This window comes from Tyto alba, unplaced genomic scaffold, assembly GCF_018691265.1.
Source record: "Tyto alba isolate M040663 unplaced genomic scaffold, T.alba_DEE_v4.0 Super-Scaffold_28, whole genome shotgun sequence".
Taxonomy (NCBI): Eukaryota; Metazoa; Chordata; class Aves; order Strigiformes; family Tytonidae; genus Tyto; species Tyto alba.
The window spans coordinates 12,293,921-12,317,197 of record NW_024881302.1 but is presented as its reverse complement, the minus strand read 5'-3'; the positions used below and the strand labels follow the sequence as shown (position 1 = coordinate 12,317,197).

The following is a 23,277-nucleotide window of genomic DNA, read 5'->3' as shown; positions in this document are numbered from 1 at the left end:
TGGACTGGGGGGAAAAAAACCTGCCAAGCACCTTTGTCTGAAGCAGGTGCAGGTAATGGGAGTGTCGACACTAAGGCACAAGACAGAAGAGACCTGTGCCCCCCCCACTCTGTCCCCCCGTGCCGCTGCAGCCGGTTGAGCTCGCTGAGGAAAGTATTTCGGCCCGGTGCCGCCTCAGTCCTTCTGTAGCAACGCGAGGTGCGAGTTATTCTCTGGAGCTGAGGAAATACAGCTTTCTCAGCAAAGCGCCCGGCCCTCTGGTTCGCGTGCATCCGCGTACCTTCCGCCACACCCCCACGTCCCCCAATGAAGGCGTATGTGTCTTAAAAACACCCTCGCATCTTCCCCACGCGTGTCTTAACGCAGGGAGCACTAACTGCCCCCCTGCTCCGCCAGCCCCCGCCCGGCGCGGGTCACCGGGCCCCGCGTCCCCCACACCTCCGAGATGGCGGCGGCGCTCCCCCACGACACAAGCACGGCCGCCGTTGCCAAGGCGATGGCGTGTCGGCGGGCGCGGAGGGGGACGCCTGGCCCCGACCCCAGCAGCGGCCGCTCCCGACGGGACCCGGCCCCGCGCGGCGCCTCACGGAGCCCGACCACAGAGCGCAAGGAGACGCGCGCCCAGAGCGGGCGCAAGGGGTGGCGGCGCGGGAGGACCCCCAGCCCGGCCGGCCCCGGCCGCGGCCGCTCGCAGGCCCCGGGGCGTGACCCCGGCCGGCGGTTCTGCCCCGGGCCTCCGGGGCACGCACCGCCTCCAGGACGAGCGGCGGGTGGCCGCCTCCCTCGGCCGGGCCCCGCAGCGACCCGGGTCCCGCCCGCTCCCCCCCCTCCCCCGCCATTACCTGCAGGTGACTTTGAGGGCGACGAGGAAGGCGCAGCCCAGCACGATGGCAGCGCCGCACAGCAGCTCGGGCCGCCGCGCCATCTGGGCGGCCCGGGGCCGCAGCCGAGGGGCAGCCGCGGGGCCGGAGCTGCTGCATAACGACATCGCCCCCGGCCGCGGCGGGGAAGGGTGCGGACTGCCGGGCCGCTCCCGCTCGCACACGTCTCCCCACCGCCCGCCCGCCCGCCGCGCCGGGGCGGCCCCTCCGCCCGCGAACCCGCCGCCGCCACGTCGCACCGCCCCGAGCAGGCGCACAGGCGGCCGGGCCGGGCCTGGGCCCGGGGGGCAGGGAGAGCCGGAGGAGCCGGCGGGACTGGGAGCGCCGTGAGAGCGGCGGCGGGCGGCCTTCGCTCGCTCCCCCTCCTACCCTCGGCGTCAGGAAAACGCGTTAAGAATGATTTTGCTCGGCTCCTGCTAGGGGTGCAGGATATCGTTAAAATTCCCGTCGCCGGGTTAGTAATTCCTCGGGAACCGCTCCCTTTCTGCGAGGACCGAGCCCCCTCTGGCAGCTCTTCCCCCACACAGCAGTCATTAAAGATCTCACGCCGTCCTTAAAGAACTCCATGTTTAGTTTTGTTTAGAATTACTTCCAATAATTTACAGAGCACTTACATCAAACAGTGACAGCATAAAATTGAGAAAACAATTCAGAAAGGCACACGATACAATCAGGTTTTGTCACAGAAATAACAGTGTCCATAGTACCGTATTTCAAGCTCAGTTTATTACAAACAATGTAAAAAATTAGCATTGCAGCAGGTGGTATTTCAAGCACCAAGCTAATTTCATATGCATACTGTACATCATATTCAAATGTACTTCTGCCTAGCCTGTAAGGAACAGTTACTTTGTAAGTTCCCTGAGCTATGGCTGAAGCATAAGGTGTTTTATTAGTCATTGTGCTTTTATTTTGTGAATTGAAAGGGACACAGCATCCAGGCTTGTCATGTGTATGGATATCACTGAACTTTGGTTCAACACATTTTACATACACAATATATGGCCAATGACTACATTCAAACTACTGAAGTCATTCTTAAAGCTCTTCTAATTATATAAGGTCAGCCAATAACAGAAAAATAGTCTCAAAAAGAGGGAGAAGTAGGTCATGGGGGAAAAAAAAGAAAGCCAGCTTTAGCTATTTTGAATGAATGAATGAATGAAGTAAACTTAGTTAAAAAAAAAAATTAAAAAAAGGAATTAAGTGAACACACAAAGCAAGCTGAAAATACCATCTGCAGAGAAGCCAAAAGGCGACACAAGCTCCAGCAACTGTAAAGCCAAAGGGCTTGTCAGCCAGAAGTCACCTCAGCCCATGAAAGGTTTTCCATTTCCTGTGATCTGCAGGAAATACAATTTGAAGAATCATTGACCGCACAGCTGAGGTGGTGGTTCGTGCCCAAGTCAAAAGGCTGAAAACACATCCCCGCACCATGTAGCTCCAAAATGCTTGTCTACTTTGCAAGTTAGTTGGCCATTTTTGTTATTTTAGTGATGCAATGAGCTAATGACAATACAGAAAACTGCAAACAAGCAGCTGCAGACACAAATACCAACTTATTAAATTTTTAGCTACAGGTGCTCAAGCTTTTGCTAATAGGCAATTCATTGTTTGTTTTTACAAAATCTCAATCCTGAGAGGCTACATGCAGAAAACAGCTTTGTGTAAAGTTCTCTTTATTACAGGCAACATTAGTCCATACAATAATACACAATACTGACATACAAGTGTAATCTTTCAAAATCATCATTTAAACAGCAAAGACCAAGAAACAGAATTTTAACTACTTCATTTTCAAAAATTAATACTTTTTTCCTCCCAAGATCCTTTTTCAGTAAATTATATTGAAACATACAAATAGAGAAAAAAATACCCATTCAACATATATTGTAGTTAAATGGTTATTTTGTTTAAAATCTTTAATAAGAAAATCCTTTTTAGCAACCTACATATAGATAAGTAGCAAACTTTGTTTTAAACAAATCCTCTCCATTAAAAGATCTGAAGAATTTTCATCCATCATTTTCTTCTTAACCCATAACACTCTGTTTTGTAATACCTTGATACCTTAAAGTTTTTCAACTGAAGGACTGATACTAGGGGGCTTCCTAGATATTATAACCTCTCTTCCCCCCCTTCTATTTCCTAACTTTCTGTCCAACAGAAGGTGAGTAAGCATGTAATACTTCAGATTTTTTTTTAATCACCACTCTGTTTCATGAGAGCATAGACAGGTCTGCTCAATCCCCCTAAATCTACTATATTTTGCCGTTCAGGAGGAACAATATATGCCAATAAAAGCAGAAAACCTGCAGCTTTTCTGTCACATGCTTTTGATTACTGTCAAATTTTCTGGTTTACACTTCCAGCTGATAACATGTATGTGTCATCTCAGTATTAGTTTAAATCTTTAAACAAAAAACTATATTTTCCAAAGTCATTATCACTGGGAGCAATCAAGTGGTCTTTCCTTGCTTTGCTGAGCTTCATTCTTAAAACTTGTCTTCGTTCTTCCCACTCATGGAGTTCAGCATTTCCATGGGCAAATTTACAGTTGTTTCCATCAGTGCAAGTACCAGCCATATATCTGTTAAGACAGATTTGAAATAGTGTTTTCATAGAATTATCATGGTCACTACTGTACCTAGGTATTTTCTTCTGCTTATGTTTTTCAAATACACTAAAATATTAAGGACAACAAAAATAAAAAGTAAATACTCTTCCAATTATTAAGTAAGATGATACTAACCCTGTTTAGCATTTGATTCTTTTTTTCTTTCCCAGATGCCAAGTATTTATAGAGGACAAGAGATGGCTCTTTTTTTTCCTGTTACTCATGCTCCTATTTTACAGAGTCATTTAATGCTTGAAACCTTTAATTTCATCATGTGAAATGATAAAGTAAATGAATACCTTATTTAACTCACTAAGCTAAAGAACGACTATTGTTAAAAAACCCGAACTGATTAAATACCCTTAGTTACTTAAATTTGGTTTTTAAGTACCCAGTATGACTTAAGAATCCTAGTATTTTTTATATTAAGTTATAAGCATGCCAGTTGGTGTTCACTTTATACTGCATATCCAAGGTCTGTTAGCGTTCAAAAATACATTTAGCATGTTACTTAAAAATTTAATAGAGGCGGCATGTAAGCTTCCATGCAAAGACTGCAAACAAAATATAACTTGCTCTATATGCTGTGCAATTTCTTAAGATCGCTAAGGCATTCAAAATCTTTAGCTTGAAATGGACTAACAAAGGTATTCATACCAGCAAACTGAATCTTTTAATTCCATAATGCAGATTCCAAAGTTTTTAGCCTTACAAAAAAAATCCAACAGTGGAAAGAACTTTCAACAGATTTACCAAATAAATCTACCACAGTCAAGTAAACAGGCTGCATTTAAGAATTAAAGGGAGCAACAAAACACACGACCAATGCTGGGGAAAACCAACAGGTCTTGGAAGTTCTCTTCCCCATGTTCATAAACGATTTCCAATAACAAATACTCGATTTTAAACAAATTTGGTTTTGATGCTCACAGCATTTCTACTTGCCTTACAGGTCCAGTATCACTCTCCAGCTAGGTACCTTTCTTGTGTTCCACAGGTAATTAATATGCAGATGCCTAAGTAAACTTATAATAATACCAACCATATTTCATGCAGCTGCAATAAACTTAAAACCCTTCATTAACATCACACAAGCAATTAATTTGGTTCCACAATTAGGTACCTTGTCACTCCCTGAGTTCTAACAGTATGTGCTAAAATACTGTTAATTACTTAATTTCTTGTTGAAAGATGTATGCAATCCAAGAAATACTAGAAACATTGCCTGTCAAAACTAATAACCGCCTTAATTATTTACACTATGAACCGTAATTTTTCAGCATTTCTGACATCTTAAAAGCCACATACCTATCACAAATGCTAAAATATCCAGTTGGAAAGCGATACTGCCAGCAGTTTTGATCATCTTCAGTGTGGAAAACCTTCTCTTTATGCTTTTCAGAAGAAATGTGACCTTGCCATTGCTTTTCACTATTACAGTTCTTCCCACACATCCAACAGTGAAAATCCACCTGTTATACAGGGAATTTGAAAACAAAACATTGAGAATTCAGTACTGTAAGCACAGAACTGCTCCTAATACATTTTAAATGTTTTACGTTGATCTGTAAACTGTTGTTTACCTAAACAAATACAGTTACTTAAACAATCACCTGAAGTTTATGATCTCCACTGGCTTTAGAGGATTCAGAAGAACTGCTTTACAGCATCAGTTAAAGTTTGCATTTAGTGTAGCTAGCTATGATCTAAGGAAGCACCAAGAAAATAAGGACACCAACATATGTTGCTGACTGGGGGGAAAAAAAAACAAACCCAAAACAAACCATGTTTGAATTTAGAATCATAGCTATGATTACTTACTGTGACTTCAGCATAGTCAGTTGGCATGTGAATTTGCTTCCCATTTTCTTTGTTTGCCTGAGCAGCTGTATCATCTCCTTTTTCTGGTTTTTGACTTTTTAGCCATATGTCATACAACTGCTCCAAGTCTTGAACTAATGAGAGCAGAAGCTAAAATAAGTAATTAGCAATTAACGCAAGAGTTTGAGAATACTAGATAAATGACTGAGTTAGCAAGCATAATTCAGTCCCCACCTATTGTAAGAAGAAAAAAGGAAGGACACAGTGTAGACAGTTACACAGTTTAGAGATAAAAGCCAACAGCAATATGAATCTCTGGCTCCTTTACCAAGACCCATTTCTGCCTATCTGGGGGAAAGTAACATGTTACACATTTCTGAACAAGCACCCATAGTACAGATAATAACTGGGCTTCTGTGTATCAGTATCTGATTTTTGAAGTGATAATATGAAGTGTGCTACAGTTTTTGATAAATTTAGTCTTCTTTCTCGCAGACCATGGTATTATAATTTATGTCACTTATGACTTCTGATTTTTGATTATTTCTCCCCAGTAACACTCTAATGAGATAACAAGTCAACAACAGAAGGTGAATAGTAATTCCCAGTAAGTACACTGGGGGGGAAATTCTTCCACAAATAGCTTGCCCCCATATGTTATCAACAGAATCCTAGTGTGTGCAAGTGGCAATATAAACACCAAACAATATTCTTGCATGGATCAATATACTATTTCTAAAACTTCTAAAAAAATTGATACAAACTACTTCATTGTTAAAAAAAACATCAAGCAACAGATATATAATATAGCTACTTTTATTTAGTACTGGTATTAAATATTCAGTCTAGGCTTATTCAAATTGTAAAAAGAAAAAAAAAAGACAGCTGCAAGGTTTACTACAAGAGATGGTAAAAGGTAAGATGAAAAAGTAATTGAGGAACAAGAATGAAAAGCAGAACAGTTGAATTTACAACATGTTAGATTTACTCTTCTACTTACTGCTGTTTTCCTTCATATAGGTCCACATCTCTCTTTCCTCAGGACTATGAGCAAATGAGCAGTTTCCATCATACTGACACTTCTTGCCTGAAGCAATATGATTGCACAACTGGAACATGAATTAAAAAAAACATATCCTTATGAATATGAAGTAAAATAGACTATAGTAGAAAATGTTTGTTTTTTTTTTTTAACTCCAGTCTTAGTGTTTCAGTCCCAATCAGACATTTATAGCACATGAAAAATAAAGTCATGTTTATTTTATTAAGAGCTCACATATTGTAATTAGAAAAAGCAAACTGCTGGAAGCAAGCACTATGAGTGCTTTTTGCCTCCTACCAGATTACCAGACCACAAATATGTTTAACCTATTTCTGAAGTACTTACTGGAAACAGTAAGAACTTAGTTAAATCACTTAAAGTTAACTTCCACTGATGAGAAAGGGTTTCAGCAGTAACATGTGATCAGTATTTTTCTAAGGCTGAACTCTCTAGAAACACTGTAAACATAGTCCCAACAAATCCCACAGGAATTTCTGCAGAACTGATGAAACCAGTCCAATTACTAGTATTTTCCAGCTACCCTATTTTCTTAACTAAAACATTAGTTTTCAGTTAACATACATCAAATTGCAGAGGCACTTGTTTCTTTGCAGGAAGAGGACGAATGGTCATCCACTTCTTACGTTCATTAGACATTACTAGCACCACGCGGCGATCTTTGGTCCACCTGAATAACAGATGCATTCAATGAAAGAAAACACTGTTAAAAAAAGGCACACTGTTCACACAGAAGCAGAACCAGGAAAGCCCAGAAAGGTTCTTTATAAAAAGTTTTCACCATATATTTGAGACTTAACTAAATTCTGCCGAAACTTTACTGTAACTGGTAATTTTTTAAAAACCAAAACAAACAGCCACTGAAGTGTTTCTCACTACCAATTATTAACGTAATACAAAGAGATGACTGTGTTCTGCTTCAATATGTTTTTTTAATTCCTTCTATGACTCCCGAGTAGTAACAAAGGTTCCCAAAGAGGTTTTAAATGGGTGACAAGAAAGTAATATTTTCACTGTTTGGTCTTACTTACGGGTGTCTTGCCTTTGCACTACAGTATTTTTTGTTTCTGTCTGGCTCATTAACTTGACCGTTTCTCCAGCACTGACCACAAACAAACTTCATCTTCAAATTAAGTGATCCATATTTCATTTGGTTCCCAAGAATCTTAAGCCAAAAAAATAACAACAACAATAAAAGGTATTTTGTATCTGCAAAGAAATCCATACATAATTATGAATTACCCCTACAATAAAAGTTTAGAACACGTGTCCGGAAGCAAATGTTACACTGCATGCCTTGTAATGGTTTAGCTTGTGATTTCAAACTAGATATTTCTTAAGAAATGCATTTTTATTTAACTTATTTCTGATTTGGGTATATGTACCCAGAAGTTGTGATAATATATACAAACTAAACACATAAAAGTAATATATATTGAAAAGATGATTAATTGCCCTGTGGCAGCTGACTTTGAAATATTTTTCTGTTCTGCCTATGACAGAATAAGCAAACCAAAAAAGGAACTGCACAGAAGCAGGAATTTTGGTATACGTGGAGCAAGCCAGAGAAAGTCTACAGTGAAAGGGATTATTTGAAGAGTGCATTAAAAAAAAGTAATGTCTAAAATAAGGTACATTATACACAGATGTAGAAAAAGAATTATTAGTCACTGTGGAATTATTTTAATGGAAAAATGAATATACCTGTGCTCCATGTGCACTAGCTTCCATGTTCTGCCAGTATTTCTTTGATTCTTGAACAATAGTATCATGTGAAATACCTGTAAAGGAACAGAAAAAGTTCTTCAATGCATATGACTGTTGTAGAATTACAGACATGCTCAGACTGGAATGCTATTAAAGCCCCAAAGCTTTTAAATATTTTTATTTTTATATATTGTATACATACATATACACACACTCGTGTGGTTGTGGATATACATTTACATTCATACACACATACACTTTATCTCATGAGGGCCTCCAAAACAGAAGTATTGTCTATATCATCACCTTGAAAAGCAGACGTAAGAGTTTTTAAAATTACATATTGCTCAAGCAAGTTAAGGTGGATCTTTGAGTATTTATTGAAACATAATGTACTGACCCTCTAATGAGAACCTAATTCAAAAAGCTACACTTATCCAAAATGCAAGCTGACAGACACTAGATTGTAAAGAAGACAGAGGCAAAGATTTTAAACAAGCACTGTTAATTAGGTTTTGTTTCTGAAAAAAGCCCACATTCTTACAAAAACTTCAGCTAAGGTTCTTATTGGAGCTATACAGTTTTTACATGTACTGTAACATTTACTGTTCTAATTTCATACAAATACAGACTGTCATCTGTGTTTGGACTTGAGGGTCAGTAAGATGTTTCTTTCCTGAGGGAGCATTCCTTCACTTCCCACACCTTACACTCAGAAGAGGAACCTCATTCAAAGAGCAGAGACTGAGCTTTAACTGACTTTGACAAAGCATGAGGGAAGCAGGAACACATCATAAAATTAAACATATGCCTTATGTGGCGAATGATGTTTCCTGGAGAATGCAACCCTTACACTGTAATTTCTATTTTGAAGTAAGTATTTGCTATCCTTGACTTTGTAGGGGCAGTTAGTAACTGTTTTACTTTCACACAGAAACTTCTAAATGCTCATCTCGGGAGACACAGAACAGGAAATCAGCAGACATCTCTTCTCTCTATTTGACTTTCTTCCTTCAAAATTTTCAGGTGAGTATGACATCTCATGTCAGTATGCCTGTACAAGAATCTAGATAGAAAGTTGAAGCAACAAGGAGCCTCTTCTTCAAAGGGACAGGTGAGGATAAACCACAGATGTAAAGTTGTAAAAATGCCAAAACCACTGTAACGCATTGGGATTGCCACATTTCCTTTTTTCTTCTATGCATCGCAATGATCTAACATGATTACTTTATACATAAAGTACTGCTGTCATACAGAGCGAGGTAGGAAGAATGAGCAACTGTTCTGTGGTACAGATTATTTACTGTTAACAGTTCAATTGTTTTTTTGAGGGGAAAAAAAAAAAAAAAAAAAAAAGGAACAGTTTGGAACTCATGACCAAGAAATAGACTGTAAGTACAGAGACATGTCATTCAAAAACTATCAGCTAGAAATGTAGGAGTAAAATTTGTTATCCTCAAAGAAGCCAATAAAAACAAGCAAGATGAACAAAAAGCAGCCTAAATGTCCTCTGTAAGCAATCACAGAAAACCAGTTAAGTTTTATCAACACATGCACTAATGAGAGTAGTGAACTGGAAAGATTTATTTTCTGGCTTACTGTATAAGAACATACAGAATGGCAGTAAGCTAAAAGAGAGGTTTAACTGTTGAAAAACTTAATTCTTGTACTGGGGTGTGGATAGAAATGATGGTGTAAATAAAATATTTCAAGCATTTCTTTCAGTGCCCTGTAAAAAAATAAATTTAATCAAGATCTTCCAAACTTTGGAGGTTTAAAAATAAAACCAAATCTAGTTTGACTTGGATTTAATATCTGCTCAAGACTTCTAATTTTATTTCAAGAAAAAAATAATCTGATCATAATGAGCAGTTCTGACAGTTTTTATTATCAAAAAATTGCTAATTTTAAATAGCTAGTTGGCTACTCAATACTTTTCATCATATTTACGTTGCTGTTTATTGAATAAGCTGTATGAAAGATTCCAGCAAACTGTAAATTAATGCACTGATTTCAAGATGCTAATTTCAGAAGGCAGCTTAAACAAGGAAGAAAGTGGCATTACAATGAAGAGTAAAGTGATCATTTTAGCAAACATACCTGTTTCCTTTTGCATTATCCAGACTTTAAGCTCTACCAAACTGTGAGCATAAAAGCATTTATCCTCTCGTAAACAGCCATAATGCACTTCATGTCTGCACAGGTCAAGCTGACATCGAACTTGAAAAGGGCGGATTTTAGAATATTTCACCATAGTTTCTCGCAAAATGTGGACAAGGCACCTGTTTTGAAAACAGTCTATTTAAGATATTCCTTAAAATTACTTTGTTCATCTGTGGAAGAACATGTATAATAACCATCCCTCATCACAACTTACTCAAATGTCTTTTTTAACACCTTTTACTTGAAATCAGAAAGCCAAAAATGTTTCTAGAAGGAAGAAGTATCTAGTCATCATTTTTAGGCTGAGTAAACCAACATCGCAAAAGAGTACTCTTGTGAAATCCACAGGTCCCTCTTCTACAAAGCATTATTTTCATTATTACTGATTTCAATCCAGCTGGATCACTGGTTTCCAAGAGGGAAAGCATATTACGTCCACTTTCAAGTATATATCCTGATCTAACTACAAACAAAAGTACTTATTCTTTTGTAGAGCATTGTTAAAGAAAAACTTGATGCATCGCAGTAACTGCCTACCTCATAGCTGTAGTGTTACCTCAATATAGGGAAGTGAAGCAAAACCGAAGCAAAACCGAAGCAATTAAAATGTTCCCACTTATTTTTTATTTTTATTATATAAAAATGTAAGTTTATTAATTCTCCAAAACATTATTACCACTACGAAGTATTTGTTAATTTTCAGAGGATAATTAAAGACACTTTCATTATACTATTTTTTATCAACTGAATTAATAAGGACTATGGTCTATTTCATCCACTGTAAATAAGGTAAACCTGTTCTTAACTGACTGACTTAAAACCACAGCAGAATAAGCTAAATCAACTGAAGAAAGAACAAACTTATGAATTCCTATATTAATTTAACATCACACTTCTATTACATCAGTGCAGCTCACCACACAGGTAAGCTATAAAAAAACTGACACCAAAACCAGTAAGATTCAAACATGAAGGTGGATACCACTAATTTTGAATGAACTAATGAAGAAATAGTTCACTTTCAATTTAGTTACATGAGATAATCCCCTTGTTCAGTGAGTTTGTCTTATCAATACTGCCAAAGCATAACAGTTAGCAAAGAAAAGAAATTAATCAACAGGTAAGAAATGAAAGTCATTATTAAAAAGTGCCCTGAAACTTTTGCTTTTAATTTGAAACTTAGAGATAGTATTTCAGACATACTTGTTATCTTCAAAGTCATGCATAGCAGGGTGAGAACAAGAAGATGAATTATCCTTGTTCCTTTTGCTTATTATTCTGGGTTTATGATCAAAACATTTCTGGAACACAAAAACAGGTAATTATAGAGTATGTATTTTATACATTTAAAAATATGTCATACCTTGAAGATTTTAACAGAGGCATCAACTAGTCTCTAATCTAAAACTAGCCAGATTATTATTGAACATGCACTTCAAAATTTACAAAATAGTCATGCACAAACCAAAGCATTTATTTGCAGTTAATTTTATTATTTATTATCATTTTTATTGTGTCATTAGAAATAAAGCATCACCTCACAAAGAAACATAAATAATCCATGATGTTCTTGAAGAAGTCGGGACACAGTCAAGTTGATCTTTCCATTTCCTCCAAAAAGAACTTCTCGACTAAAGGCTCCTTTGCGTTCCAGTGTCCACACGTCAATCTCCTCTTGGCAATACGCAAACGTGCAATGACCTGGATATCTGCATTCCTCTTCAGCAGCAACATCTAAAATGGTAACATTGAATATGACATTGCTTTTACACAACTTTTATTGGAAATTCATCATAAAACTTCCACTATCTCTTTTTCAAATGTTTTTATTACAGAAGCGACATCTGTTGTAAATGGATCACTTAAATCTAGTAGACAGAAACAAAACCTCATGCTGAATGATGAGCCAAAATGTAAGACTCCTCAGAAAGGCTGACGCACACCTCCACAACAACCCTTTTCTAGTCTAAGGCAACAATGCTGAGAACCAGAATACCCTTTGCTTAAATACAGACTTTAATTAATCTGCGAGTTGTCTTGCTTACGTTTTAAGTAGAAGTTCATACTGCAGAAGTGTAATAAGAATGCTTTTTTGTTGTTGTTTTGAATAGTAATATCCCTGCACTTAGAAGCAAAGTTATTCATGATGAAGAACAGTACAGAAGTACAGGGCATGTTCTCTAAATCATATTAACAGTCAAAATATGGTTCTCCTTACAGTCTTTGAAAATATAAACAACCCGATGAAATTCCTTCTCCACCTCCCATGAGCAAGAATAAAAACTCGTTCTATGCTTCACTGTGGAAAAACTAAACAATATTACTTTGAGTGTAGGCATTAACATTTTACTATCTGTAACACATACCTTTACATATATAATATGGTCCCACATACTGTGTCTTTGTTGGTCTTGGACGTATTTTTTTCCATGATTTATCTTCTGAGTTTTTTATTCTGCCAATTAGAATATCCTTCTTACATTTATGTTCTAAACTGGGATGGTAAGCGTAATCCAGTAATTTAGGACCTGAAACAATCACAGAAAATTGCTTGTATTTGCATAAATTGCAGCACACTTGTAACATTTCCATACACAGACTAACACATAAGCCCAAAAGCAAAGTACATGAACACACTGTATAGAATTCCTACTTGCACCAGCAACTCTGAAGAACCAAAAGTCATTAGCGGCCATGTTGAGCAGAACAGAAAAACTGAATACTTACAAAGGACCAGTCTCACCAACAAAAAAAAACCTCACAAGTTATTTGGGGAGGGATGCTGTGTTACAACCTTAAGGTTACTTTGGCACAGCAACAAATTGCTGCCTTTTTTTCCAATTCCAAAGTATACATTTCCATAACACTAATTTAAAACTTAACATACTTATTTATAATAAGTCAATGCAGATGAATTCCAAGGATCGTTAAATGGCTCTCTCAACCTTCAACTTTTATTGTATTACAACAGTTACAATGTCAAGACAAAACATACTACGTAAGGAGTATACACATGCCAAAACTGTAAATGCTAATACCAGAATTCTGTCATCTTGGAAACAAAAATATGCCTAGCTTTAAAGTCTGTCTTTAGGATGATACAAAAGTGAAGATTACATTATCACCAAAATGGAGAAATCAGGGAGAGTCTGAAGATGAGCAATGCTCAGTGAATTTTTCTATTTAAGGCACTACAAAAACAAGATCATGACCCAGTTACCTTGGACAAGAAATGATGCAACAGTACAATTACAAAAGTAAATAGTAAAAGCAGGAGACACTTAAAGGCTTTGATAGAGATGCAAAGAAACAAAAGAAATCAATGCTTTGATACAAAAAGTGAAGCTAAGAACACCCTCAGTACTTCCACCAATATTTTATAGCTCCTGCTTTTAAGAGAACATGTTCTATGGTTTTTCAAACATCACTTCATAGATTTTTCTTATAAAAATACTTTTAAGAACTAATACAGAAGTTCTTAAAACTACAATAGTCATCCCCTAGATGTCTCAATACAATTCTTTATATCAATATCAATGACACCTGTAACTTGAAAGACAGTGCTTATTTTAAGATTAGTCTTAATAAAAACTATTGCCTCTAGAATATGGTTCCGTTTAACAGCCACAGCTGAGGCCTAGAAGATTAGTTATATTAAAGCCCAGTACTGGTTAAGATCCTTTGAGTCAGTACAGTGGAGTTAATTATTACTAAGGTTTGGAAGCCTCAGGATTATGATTTAGAATTAGTTTGAAAGAACAATAAAACAGATGGGATGTGAAGGTTACCAGGTACTTTGAACTGCGGTTCAATTCCCCATGGCCAATCAGAGAGAGTATTGCAAGTTTTTTTTAGTCTTGAGCAAAGGTGTCATTCTTCATAGTACCCTGGGGGTTGGGAGGAAAGTGAATACAGAATGTGAACGACCTTACATAGTCAACCTACATGTTGGGGAAAGCATGTGGTGATTTGTGGTGGTTTTAGGAATCAAGAATCTATTAGGACAAGAAATAAAGACAAGAAAAAAGAAGATAAAACACCTGTTGAAACATTTTAACAGTTCCTTAGTTGTAAGATCAGACTATATCTGCAAAGAACAAGTCAGGATTAACACTGTTTAGAAGCCAACTATTTTAACTTATGAACACTAGAATTTTAAATGTATGCTTTTTAATTTTTTAAAAACCAACCCAACTGAGTCCAAAAGCCCCTTACCTTTTTTGACAAAACATAACTGGCAGGCCTGTCTTAGCTCATGTGTGCCTTCTAATGGGTTTCTTCCCGCAAGTGCTGAAGATACAGGTATATTAGCAGTTGCACTGCTAAAAACATTTGAAAAGTCATTTCTAGTTTGGCCTGCAATTCCCATGTAATTTTCAGACCCAAATAAACTACCAGGGCCATTTATCTGTTGGAAGAAGGCATATGTTAATCAATCCATATAATTTAATTTATCTACAATTAAAATTTAACCTACGGAAATTATTCTTCAAATCATAAGGAAGACTGCACACACACAAAAAAAAATCTTAATACAAACTTAACCATGTCTTAAGAAGGGGACACAGAGATTTTTCAAAAGCTGTATACCCAGCACAGACTAAGCATATAACAAGACCCAACCAGGTACAAGGAGAAGAACAGCACTTGCCAGGTGAATTATTACTCAACACTGGCTCATAAGGATGCAATCCTTGATGCCACCCTTCTCCACATAATCAATGGCCAGCAGCATGATTGACAATATACAGCATGAGTACAATACAGAGACCAGACAGATTCTTAGACAGAAGATGATCTCTGCTCTGTTCCTGTACTAGGACAGTTCTCCAGGATTCCTAATATTTGGCACTCAGATCATAAGAGATTTTCGCTCTCTTATGTTGGTTACTTTACACTTCCACGGTATTTTACAGCAAGTTCCTCAGAATGGAAAAGTGTCTATGACAGTAGTCAAAGTTTGCATGCATACAACTTTTGCAAATTTTTTCTTGTGTTCAATTACTGTTTCTGTGAATTACTCTACAACTGTTTTACAAGCCAGAATCATATTTTAATGGTAAAAATGGCATTTTTAAAAAAATATAAACTTCTACTGTAAAAAATAAGATATATGTTAAACCTTCAAGGTGTTAACATTTGAACTGATGTGAAATAAAACACGAAAAATACTTACAAACAATGGGGAATTATTGCTGCTAAGTGTTGGTGTTACATCTCTAGAAGCTGAACTTGAGAGGTCTGGTGGAATAAAAAAAAGTTTTCATTATTTCAGTTACCCAAAACATCCTATGCAAGAAATTATTTATCATTCCTGAGAAGCAGAAGTATCAACAATTTGTTTTATTGACAAACACCAAAGGTTTTTTTGTTTGCTATGGTTATTTTTAGAGTAACAAAAAAGCCTCTCGTAAACATCCGAGCTGAAAAATTACCGGGTAGTCATCCTCAATATAACCATCAGATTAACATCAGCAGTAGCTTCACAGGCATATGCTGAAGCAACATAAAGATACTTGTGCAGTACAAGAAGTGTAGCTAAATAAACAATAACTATCAAAAACGACAAGATGAAAGAGCATGAAGAGGATTCTTCTATTTTTAATTTTATTTTGTAAATTTGGCTTCATTCTAAAGAGAGCATGCTTCTGTATCACTAATAATTAGACAAAACCTTTCTTTTATCTTTTCTGTTTCACTGACTATATCCTGTTATTTCACACACCTGATTTCACTACATAATTTACAGTACCGAGAGTCTGAATCCAAACATGTAATATTGGTAATCTTTTCAGAGTACACAGTTCTATTACCCTTTTAGAATGCTTGTTTATTGCCAAATCATCAGAAATGATTTAAGCTGTATGTTTTTTAAAGCAGAGCTGTTCAAAGTTTGAAGGAACATGGTTCCTTCTTTATACCTACTCTCCTGAAAAAAATAACTCACACAGTAATAGGAGAAAAACTTAACAGAGGGAGCGTGGAGCATGCTTATGCAGACCCCAAGTAAAGAAAATCTGTATTTATAAATTCTTGTGTACAAACAATGCTGATTATCAATACTCTCAAAAACTGTGACATCAGATCAAATGTTATCTGTTAAATATTACTGAATAGTTGTGAAAACTCATTTGTTAAAAAGAGAAGCCAGTTGGCTCATGCACAACTCTCTCCATCGCAAAAGGTTAAATATTGAGACTCATTTCCTACCTCTTTTTGGGTCGCTGATTGAAAAGGTGCTTAATGGTGAACAAAAATTTTCTAGTGAAGAAGCCAAAGGCTGTGAAAAGATTTCTGAAAGAGAAGGTGAAGGAACAAATCCTGCACTAACTGGCAACGTCCCCAACAAGGAGGCAGAGAAAGGTACACTAGGAGCTACACTCCCTGCAGGAATAGGTCCTCTGGCTCCTGTAGTCTGCTGGAAAAACAAAAAAAGAAATTTAAAAAGAATGTTCACACGTACAGAAAAACTCTCAAGAACATAATGTGCAATAGTATTTATTTTAGTAAAGTTTTTGCAAAGTTTTTATAAATCTACTGAAAAAAACACCATAAAAAGCACACTGCAGTACTGTACAGAGTTACAGTACACTTGGAGAACTACAGTAATCAAACTCTAAACAATGCCCTAATGCAAAGAATTATCCATTAATCAATTGCTTTAAAGGTTCAGTTAACTGAAGTTTATTAACAGATTTGGATATTTTTATGAATCAGATCAGAGCTGAATTTCCACATTATGTTAGAAACATAAGACAACAAGGAAGAGTTGGAAATCAACATGATTTTTTTCTAAATAAAGACAACATAATTCAAATGATGGAACAGTAAAGGAGTTAAGACTTAGCTTTGAAATCCTCAGATACAATCAAATAATACCATGTTCTGCAAAGGCCAGCTAACCTTTTTTTCCCTCCACGGAAAATAACATATCCTTCTGTATACTTTTGCTAAGGACAAGGGGGGTTTTCCTCCCTTCTCTCTGTCACCCCAAGAAGCTGTCCCCTTCTCTGGAGGCTGACCAAATAAGGTCTGCACAGAGTTTGGCCAATGTGAAACTCCCCCTGCTCCCCAACCTGTCAGCCTACAACTCTCAAAATTCTACACTACATGAGACTACAGTCTATCCTGGAAGATTATATCTTCTCCTGGCTTTCACTGTGGCAAACCTCCTATGATCTCTTTAAAAATAATTACTTTCTACATTTCTGAAATACTTTCTACAAAACAAAGTACATAAAACAGGAAGTTAGAAGCCCAAGCATTTTTGATTTAAATATTTACAACCGCATCCACAGCTGAATGAGGAGTTCAAATCACAACTAACTGAAGAATTAAATATGCCACAGCCTCATTTAACACTGCAATACAAAGGCCTCCAAATGACTGGCAGGGCCACAGCAGAGAGTCAGTAACCTTGGGAGTAATTTCAGACATCTTTGCTCAGCAATCAGAACTCTCATTTTGACTAACAGTTGAGTAACTGTGTATGCTTCACAGTCTGTTCTGGAATGATGGTGTAATTAGGAACAACTCTTCATGTGCCTAAGTTTCTCTAATAATCTCTTCTAAAAAAATACAAAAAGTTAGACTCATGATAGTCTAACTATGGTTATCCAGGAGGTGGATCTGGACAAAGCTCCAATTGCAGAGATACTAGTGAAGGTGCCATGGCGCAAGTACTCTTGTCCTGCAAACCTGTTAGTGTATGTCTAACAATAGTTTCTACAGCTACAGGGTGGGCCTTCCAACACACTCTCAGGTTGTGAGAGGGTTTATTTAAACCAAAAAAATAATAATAAGTACACACTAGCCTAGACTTCAAATGCTTACTTTACTTTTCAGAGTACTTCCTGGAAGTAGTATCCCTCCCACTGTGGCAGTACTGGTAGCAGTATAGCAGTGTTTCTGAAGTACTGTCTCTCTCCCAGGAATCTCACTCAGGTTTTCAAACATGCAAAAACCAATGTAATTGTCCTTGGAGTTCTGCTGGGTCCTGGTATATTTACAGCCACACTTGCAAGAATCTGCACCTGGGAAAATCAACCCAACTATGCACAAATACAGCTCAATGTAACCAGTAAAGGTAACTCACATTTCACTACTAGCCCACCTGATAAAAATACAAGATCCCCACTCATAAGGGCAGTCTTTTGAGAAAGAAAACAAACATAAAAGTCTTACCATTACACTTTCATCTGGATCAGGCACAGAATCAAGTAATTCATCAAGTTCTTCCCCAATAATTATATCTCCATCTCCACAATCTAAACATGCTTCTGGCATAGAGAAAGAAACATTCCCTCCATTTGCCAACACTGCAGAAGGCAAAGAAACCTTTTCCACTTGAAGAGGCATAACAGAAGATAAAGATGGTACAGGTACTGATGACACTTTAGACACTTCAGAAACAAAGTTTGACGAAGAAGCAGCAGAAACCATCTCTTGCTTCTGGTCAGATAAATCTGAAACAGATAAGATGGGAATGACTAAAACTTTTGTTCAAAGATGTAATAATATCTTGCATAACTTTTAACCTGACAATAGCAGGGGAGTGGAGCAACATGAAGAATGTTTAACCAAAACCACATTAAATGTTTCCAGCTTCCACTAACTTACAATTCATGTGTCCCTATATCTCAGTGTTTATATATTACTCAAACTAAAAAAAGACATGAAAATTTACAGTACTAGATCTTTGGCATATTCTCCCTCCCCGTTTTTCCAAGATAAAGAGAACAGTATGAGACTATCACTATAGGTGCACTTACAATCACATCAGGTTAAGGAGACTGAAAGGAAATAAAGGAAATTTGCTCAGCCACTTATAGTTTTAGAGATAAACAGATCAGACTTTTTATCACAGATCTTTCAAATGACATGATGACTTTTCTTAAGAAATTTCATAAGAAATATGGAACAGAGATATGCATGGCATATCTAGCTTCCTAGCATTAATATTGTAACACAAGACTCACCTAACTCAATATCTTCTACAGAAGAATTATTCTGTAAGTGAGAAAAAAATACCTCTCAGAACTTTGCACAGGAGCCATTAAAAATTTTCAAATATGTATCTACAAACCAAGAATTTAAGTTCTCAAATTTAAGTTTTATAAAATTTGAAATTTATGAAGTTTTATGGAATTTAAAGGTAAACATTTTTTAGATAAAGCATCCATTTGCAGACTGAAATCCACTCACAGTATCACTAAAAATCTGCAACCAACCAATCAAAGTCAAAATGATACTTCAGGGAACGAAAGAGTCTAAACAATATCTTATATGAGCTGTTCTTACATTTCCTCATTCAGGTACAGCTAAATTGTCTACACTCCCATGAAAAAATGTCTGTAAAACAGATGAACTCTTTGTTACTGCTACTCAGACACATTACTAATAGCAAAATAAATGCAAGTACAGCTTCTAGTGAAGGTCAAATTTGGATAAATGCGTAAACTGAAAGGGATTTTATCCCAGCACCCTTCACTTCGATAACTGTCAATAAATAAACAAAGCATATTATCTATGCCCTCGCCTCCAGACATTAAAAGTATATTTATTAATTGCACTAGATTTAATGCTAACATTTATTCTACAAAGATATCTTGAATGATAATCTTATGTCCTAGTCTGCCATAAATACACAGTAAAACTAAACATGACGATCAACAGAACCCTAAAGTCCAAAATAACAGCACCTTATATAAAATGTCAGTTGCACCATTTTCACTTCATCATCACAAAGTTATGAAACAATTATTCCCTGTAGTTTAAAGTCAGCTTGCACTTGGAACATATGAAAACATTACCTGAGTTGATACATCGCTAGAAACTGAATTTGAGGAGGGTGGCTGCAATGAAAAGATACCTTCATTAAATACAAAATTCTTATCATGACAGGGAAATCTCAACATAAAATGTTAAAATAAAATCCTACCTTTGCTCTTACATATGCTTTCCTTATTTTTAACCCTAGTTTTTGAGCTAGTTCTTGGGTAAGCTTTATCACGCTTTCATCCTAAAAGACATAAATAAAATTTTGTAATTTACATGTCCTGTCATCTAGTCAAGACATCTGTTTACAACTCATTCTATGAGATCCCTATATGCAGGATGTCTCATAATGCATCTTTATTCTTTCACAAACATATGGGACTGCAAGCTAATGCTGAAAAATACAGCTACCCTCAAGCAAAATTACTCAAAGTTTTTGATTTTTTTTTTTAAAAAAAAAACAGTAAATAGACAGCAACCTTCTCTTCCATTTATTTGAATTTAAAATATGTAAAGATTTTTCAAAATCAGACACGGTCAGGGAAGTGGGGGTTTTTGTGGGTATTTTTTGTTTATTTGGGGTGGGTGTTTGTTTTTGAGGGGGTGGAGGGGTTTTTTGCTGTTTTGTTTTTACAGAAATTGAAGGCCACATTTCTGATTACCATAATGTCAGCTACTACATAACACTGCTGAATATTTAATAAGAACCCCATATTTTAGCAGTAATTGCATCACACAACTAGAAAAGTTGAGTTAAAAACCTGGTCATATTTCACTCTGTCTCTATAGTTATAATAGTTATCCATTTAAATTATTTGAAGATTTGCTCTTCAGAATGTGTCCTACAGCTAGGAAAAGCTATTTATAAAACTTATATAAAGGCATATAAACCTTACGCAAAAACATTTCTATCTGGAGGTGCAAAGTGAGGATCCAAAGTCCAAAGTTACACATTCAGATAAACTGCTTCTGTCTCTGGAAACAGAACTGAAAGCTCTATACCAAGAGGTAAAGCTATGCTCAACAGTTTGTCCAGCCATTTCACTCTAATTTCAATGTAGAAAGGCAAAAAAACTGCAACAGTACTCTGTCCTGTGATCGGCCTATTTTGAGCAAAGCATGCAAAGTTTCCATCAGCATTTTAGTTCAAATCAGGAATGCATTTCTGAAATAAAAGCTCTTAATCATCTTTACTCACTGCATTTTCTGTTTACATTATGAAGGGTCTCAGAGAGACAAATTAGATTTATGTTGGATGAAACTAAATTGAAGATGCTGCAGGAGTGCATTTGATGTACTCCAACTCTTAAAAAAGCAAACACACAAACCAAACGAACGAAAAAACCCGCCACAAACAACCACAGAAATCAGATCTTCAGGACCAGCTTTTCAGTCTACATATCCTCTCCTATACCACATAGCCCTTGCTAGGAGAGGTATAGCCTAATCTTAGAGGTGCACAGTAAGTGATTCAGATGGAGGACAATACAGAGATAACAATGTTACTAAATGCCTGGAAAGCTAACATACAGTTATTAAAAGAATCAATATTATATGCTATAATTATGGGTGCTTTTTCTCCTTATGTTGTAAGTATACTGACTACAGAAAATTTTAAACAATTCAGTGTTTCCAGTGTTCACTGCAAATATTTATGGCACTTGACCCCCACCGCAAAGCGACTTCCTTTTGCTGAAAGTTAACACAACAAACTGAGCTTGGGGACTACAATCCCTACCAGTCTTCACTTCCACAACAAAAAACGATTCTTAGCAGAATAAAAATATTTTATTGCATTAAGAAAACCCAAATGAACGAAAAAAAAACCCTTCAACGGTCTTGATGTAAGTATATGCTTTCTGTATTAAATCTTTAAAAATAATCATCAATGTAATATACCTACCTGTGGCACAGCAAGAGAACACTTTGCTACAGCATCGTAAGCCTTCTTATACCTTCCCAGTTCTTTCAAAGCTTTGGCTTTCCGATAGAGAGCTCGGAAATTGTTTTCATTCAACCTTAATGCTATCTCACAGTCTTCTAGAACTTTTTCATGCAATCCCTACACGGAGAAAAAAGGAAAAAAGGCACTAATCAGAACTATTATCATCAAAATACCAAATTTAAACTGTATTAGATGGAAGTATTGAAACACTATAAAGCATTCACCAAGGCCACTGCACACTGTGCATATGAGTTCTGCTCAATCACCAACTTATGCAACTGAAAACAAGCAGGGTCATCATTCATGGAGAATCCAGTAATAGTTATGAAGACAATTTAGCTCTTTCACAAAAACCATCTTATTCCACAAAGAAAGCAGCAGTCAGGTGCAATCAGCAGTATAAATAGATAAAAATACTGTTCCATCAACTTCCAAACCTAGTATATCTCAATGATTATACTTGTAAAAAGAAAATATTAAAGAACATGACAAAATGATGATCTGAAACATGTCAATTCTCAAACCAACACCAAGAGCTTTTCACTCACTAGGAAACTTTTCATGCCTCATTCTGTTACCACATTGCTCTTGAGAAATCACACAGTTTAAACAGAAGCTTACCATATTTGAAAAACATGCTATCCTGTTCACATGCAGCTTCTCTAAAATATCATCAGAAACATGGATTTCTTCAGAATTAGCATAATCAGCTATGTTTATAGCTTCTGTATAGTGACTCAGTGATCCTCTCCAATCGCCTTCTCGATATACATCATTACCTTCATTAAAAAGATTTCTAACAAGCTCTCGTATAAATAACTGGAACAAAGAAAAGAAACACTCATCAACAGCAGTTTTATTGCTTATCTTCCAAATTTCCAAATACATTTTCAAACAGAAAATGTATACTTGTAACTTCACAGAATCAAAATGAAATAGTAGTATTTTTCTTCTGATATTTTTCCAAGATAATCTCTAATATTCAACACCACAATACATGTAAATAAAAGTGGATGAACTACTGATAAAAGAATTACTTCATATAAGTAACTTTAAAATATACATATATATGTGTGTATATATATGTATATGTTCCATACACTCTTTTAGCAAGCAGCAGCCATAGCAACTGGCCAACCAGTAGTACACAAAGGCTGCTTTTGCAGAGCAAAAGATTTTTTAAAATCTAAAATGTGAACAATTACATTTTTTAATCTAATATGTTCTCAAATCTCTAATGAAACCACCTACCATTGGATAGGAGTGCTAAAAATATGAGTCTGAAAATAGTTAAAAAATTACACAA

General features: G+C 36.7%; 2 protein-coding genes across 6 annotated transcripts in view; both read right to left on the bottom strand.

The window, feature by feature from the left end:
* The window catches only part of TXNDC11 (thioredoxin domain containing 11), a 32,816-nt gene extending 31,750 nt beyond the window's left edge, over positions 1 to 1,066 (bottom strand). Inside the window, exon 1 of one of the 3 annotated variants that reach the window (XM_042798594.1) lies at positions 843 to 1,066. In XM_042798594.1, the coding sequence (XP_042654528.1) occupies positions 843 to 988 (146 nt within the window). In that variant the 5' untranslated portion in view covers positions 989 to 1,066. Of the gene's footprint in view, positions 1 to 438; positions 783 to 842 lie in introns of those variants that run through there. The other 2 variants (XM_042798595.1, XM_032983612.2) reach the window with 2 other exon arrangements.
* A 368-nt stretch (positions 1,067 to 1,434) lies between these two features.
* ZC3H7A (zinc finger CCCH-type containing 7A) overlaps positions 1,435 to 23,277 on the bottom strand; it is a 30,131-nt gene continuing 8,288 nt past the window's right edge. The window contains exons 4-23 of one of the 3 annotated variants that reach the window (XM_032983623.2): positions 22,593 to 22,790; positions 21,930 to 22,088; positions 20,190 to 20,270; positions 20,062 to 20,103; positions 19,228 to 19,258; positions 18,434 to 18,714; positions 16,460 to 16,667; positions 15,426 to 15,490; positions 14,465 to 14,657; positions 12,616 to 12,777; positions 11,787 to 11,983; positions 11,453 to 11,550; positions 10,187 to 10,368; positions 8,084 to 8,160; positions 7,411 to 7,544; positions 6,944 to 7,049; positions 6,320 to 6,428; positions 5,320 to 5,453; positions 4,807 to 4,970; positions 1,435 to 3,471 (exon numbers count right to left, since the gene is read on the bottom strand). In XM_032983623.2, coding sequence (XP_032839514.1) covers positions 3,282 to 3,471; positions 4,807 to 4,970; positions 5,320 to 5,453; positions 6,320 to 6,428; positions 6,944 to 7,049; positions 7,411 to 7,544; positions 8,084 to 8,160; positions 10,187 to 10,368; positions 11,453 to 11,550; positions 11,787 to 11,983; positions 12,616 to 12,777; positions 14,465 to 14,657; positions 15,426 to 15,490; positions 16,460 to 16,667; positions 18,434 to 18,714; positions 19,228 to 19,258; positions 20,062 to 20,103; positions 20,190 to 20,270; positions 21,930 to 22,088; positions 22,593 to 22,790 — 2,811 coding nt within the window. In that variant the 3' untranslated portion in view covers positions 1,435 to 3,281. Of the gene's footprint in view, positions 3,472 to 4,806; positions 4,971 to 5,319; positions 5,470 to 6,319; positions 6,429 to 6,943; positions 7,050 to 7,410; positions 7,545 to 8,083; positions 8,161 to 10,186; positions 10,369 to 11,452; positions 11,551 to 11,786; positions 11,984 to 12,615; positions 12,778 to 14,464; positions 14,658 to 15,425; positions 15,491 to 16,459; positions 16,668 to 18,433; positions 18,715 to 19,227; positions 19,259 to 20,061; positions 20,104 to 20,189; positions 20,271 to 21,929; positions 22,089 to 22,592; positions 22,791 to 23,277 lie in introns of those variants that run through there. The other 2 variants (XM_042798592.1, XM_042798593.1) reach the window with 2 other exon arrangements.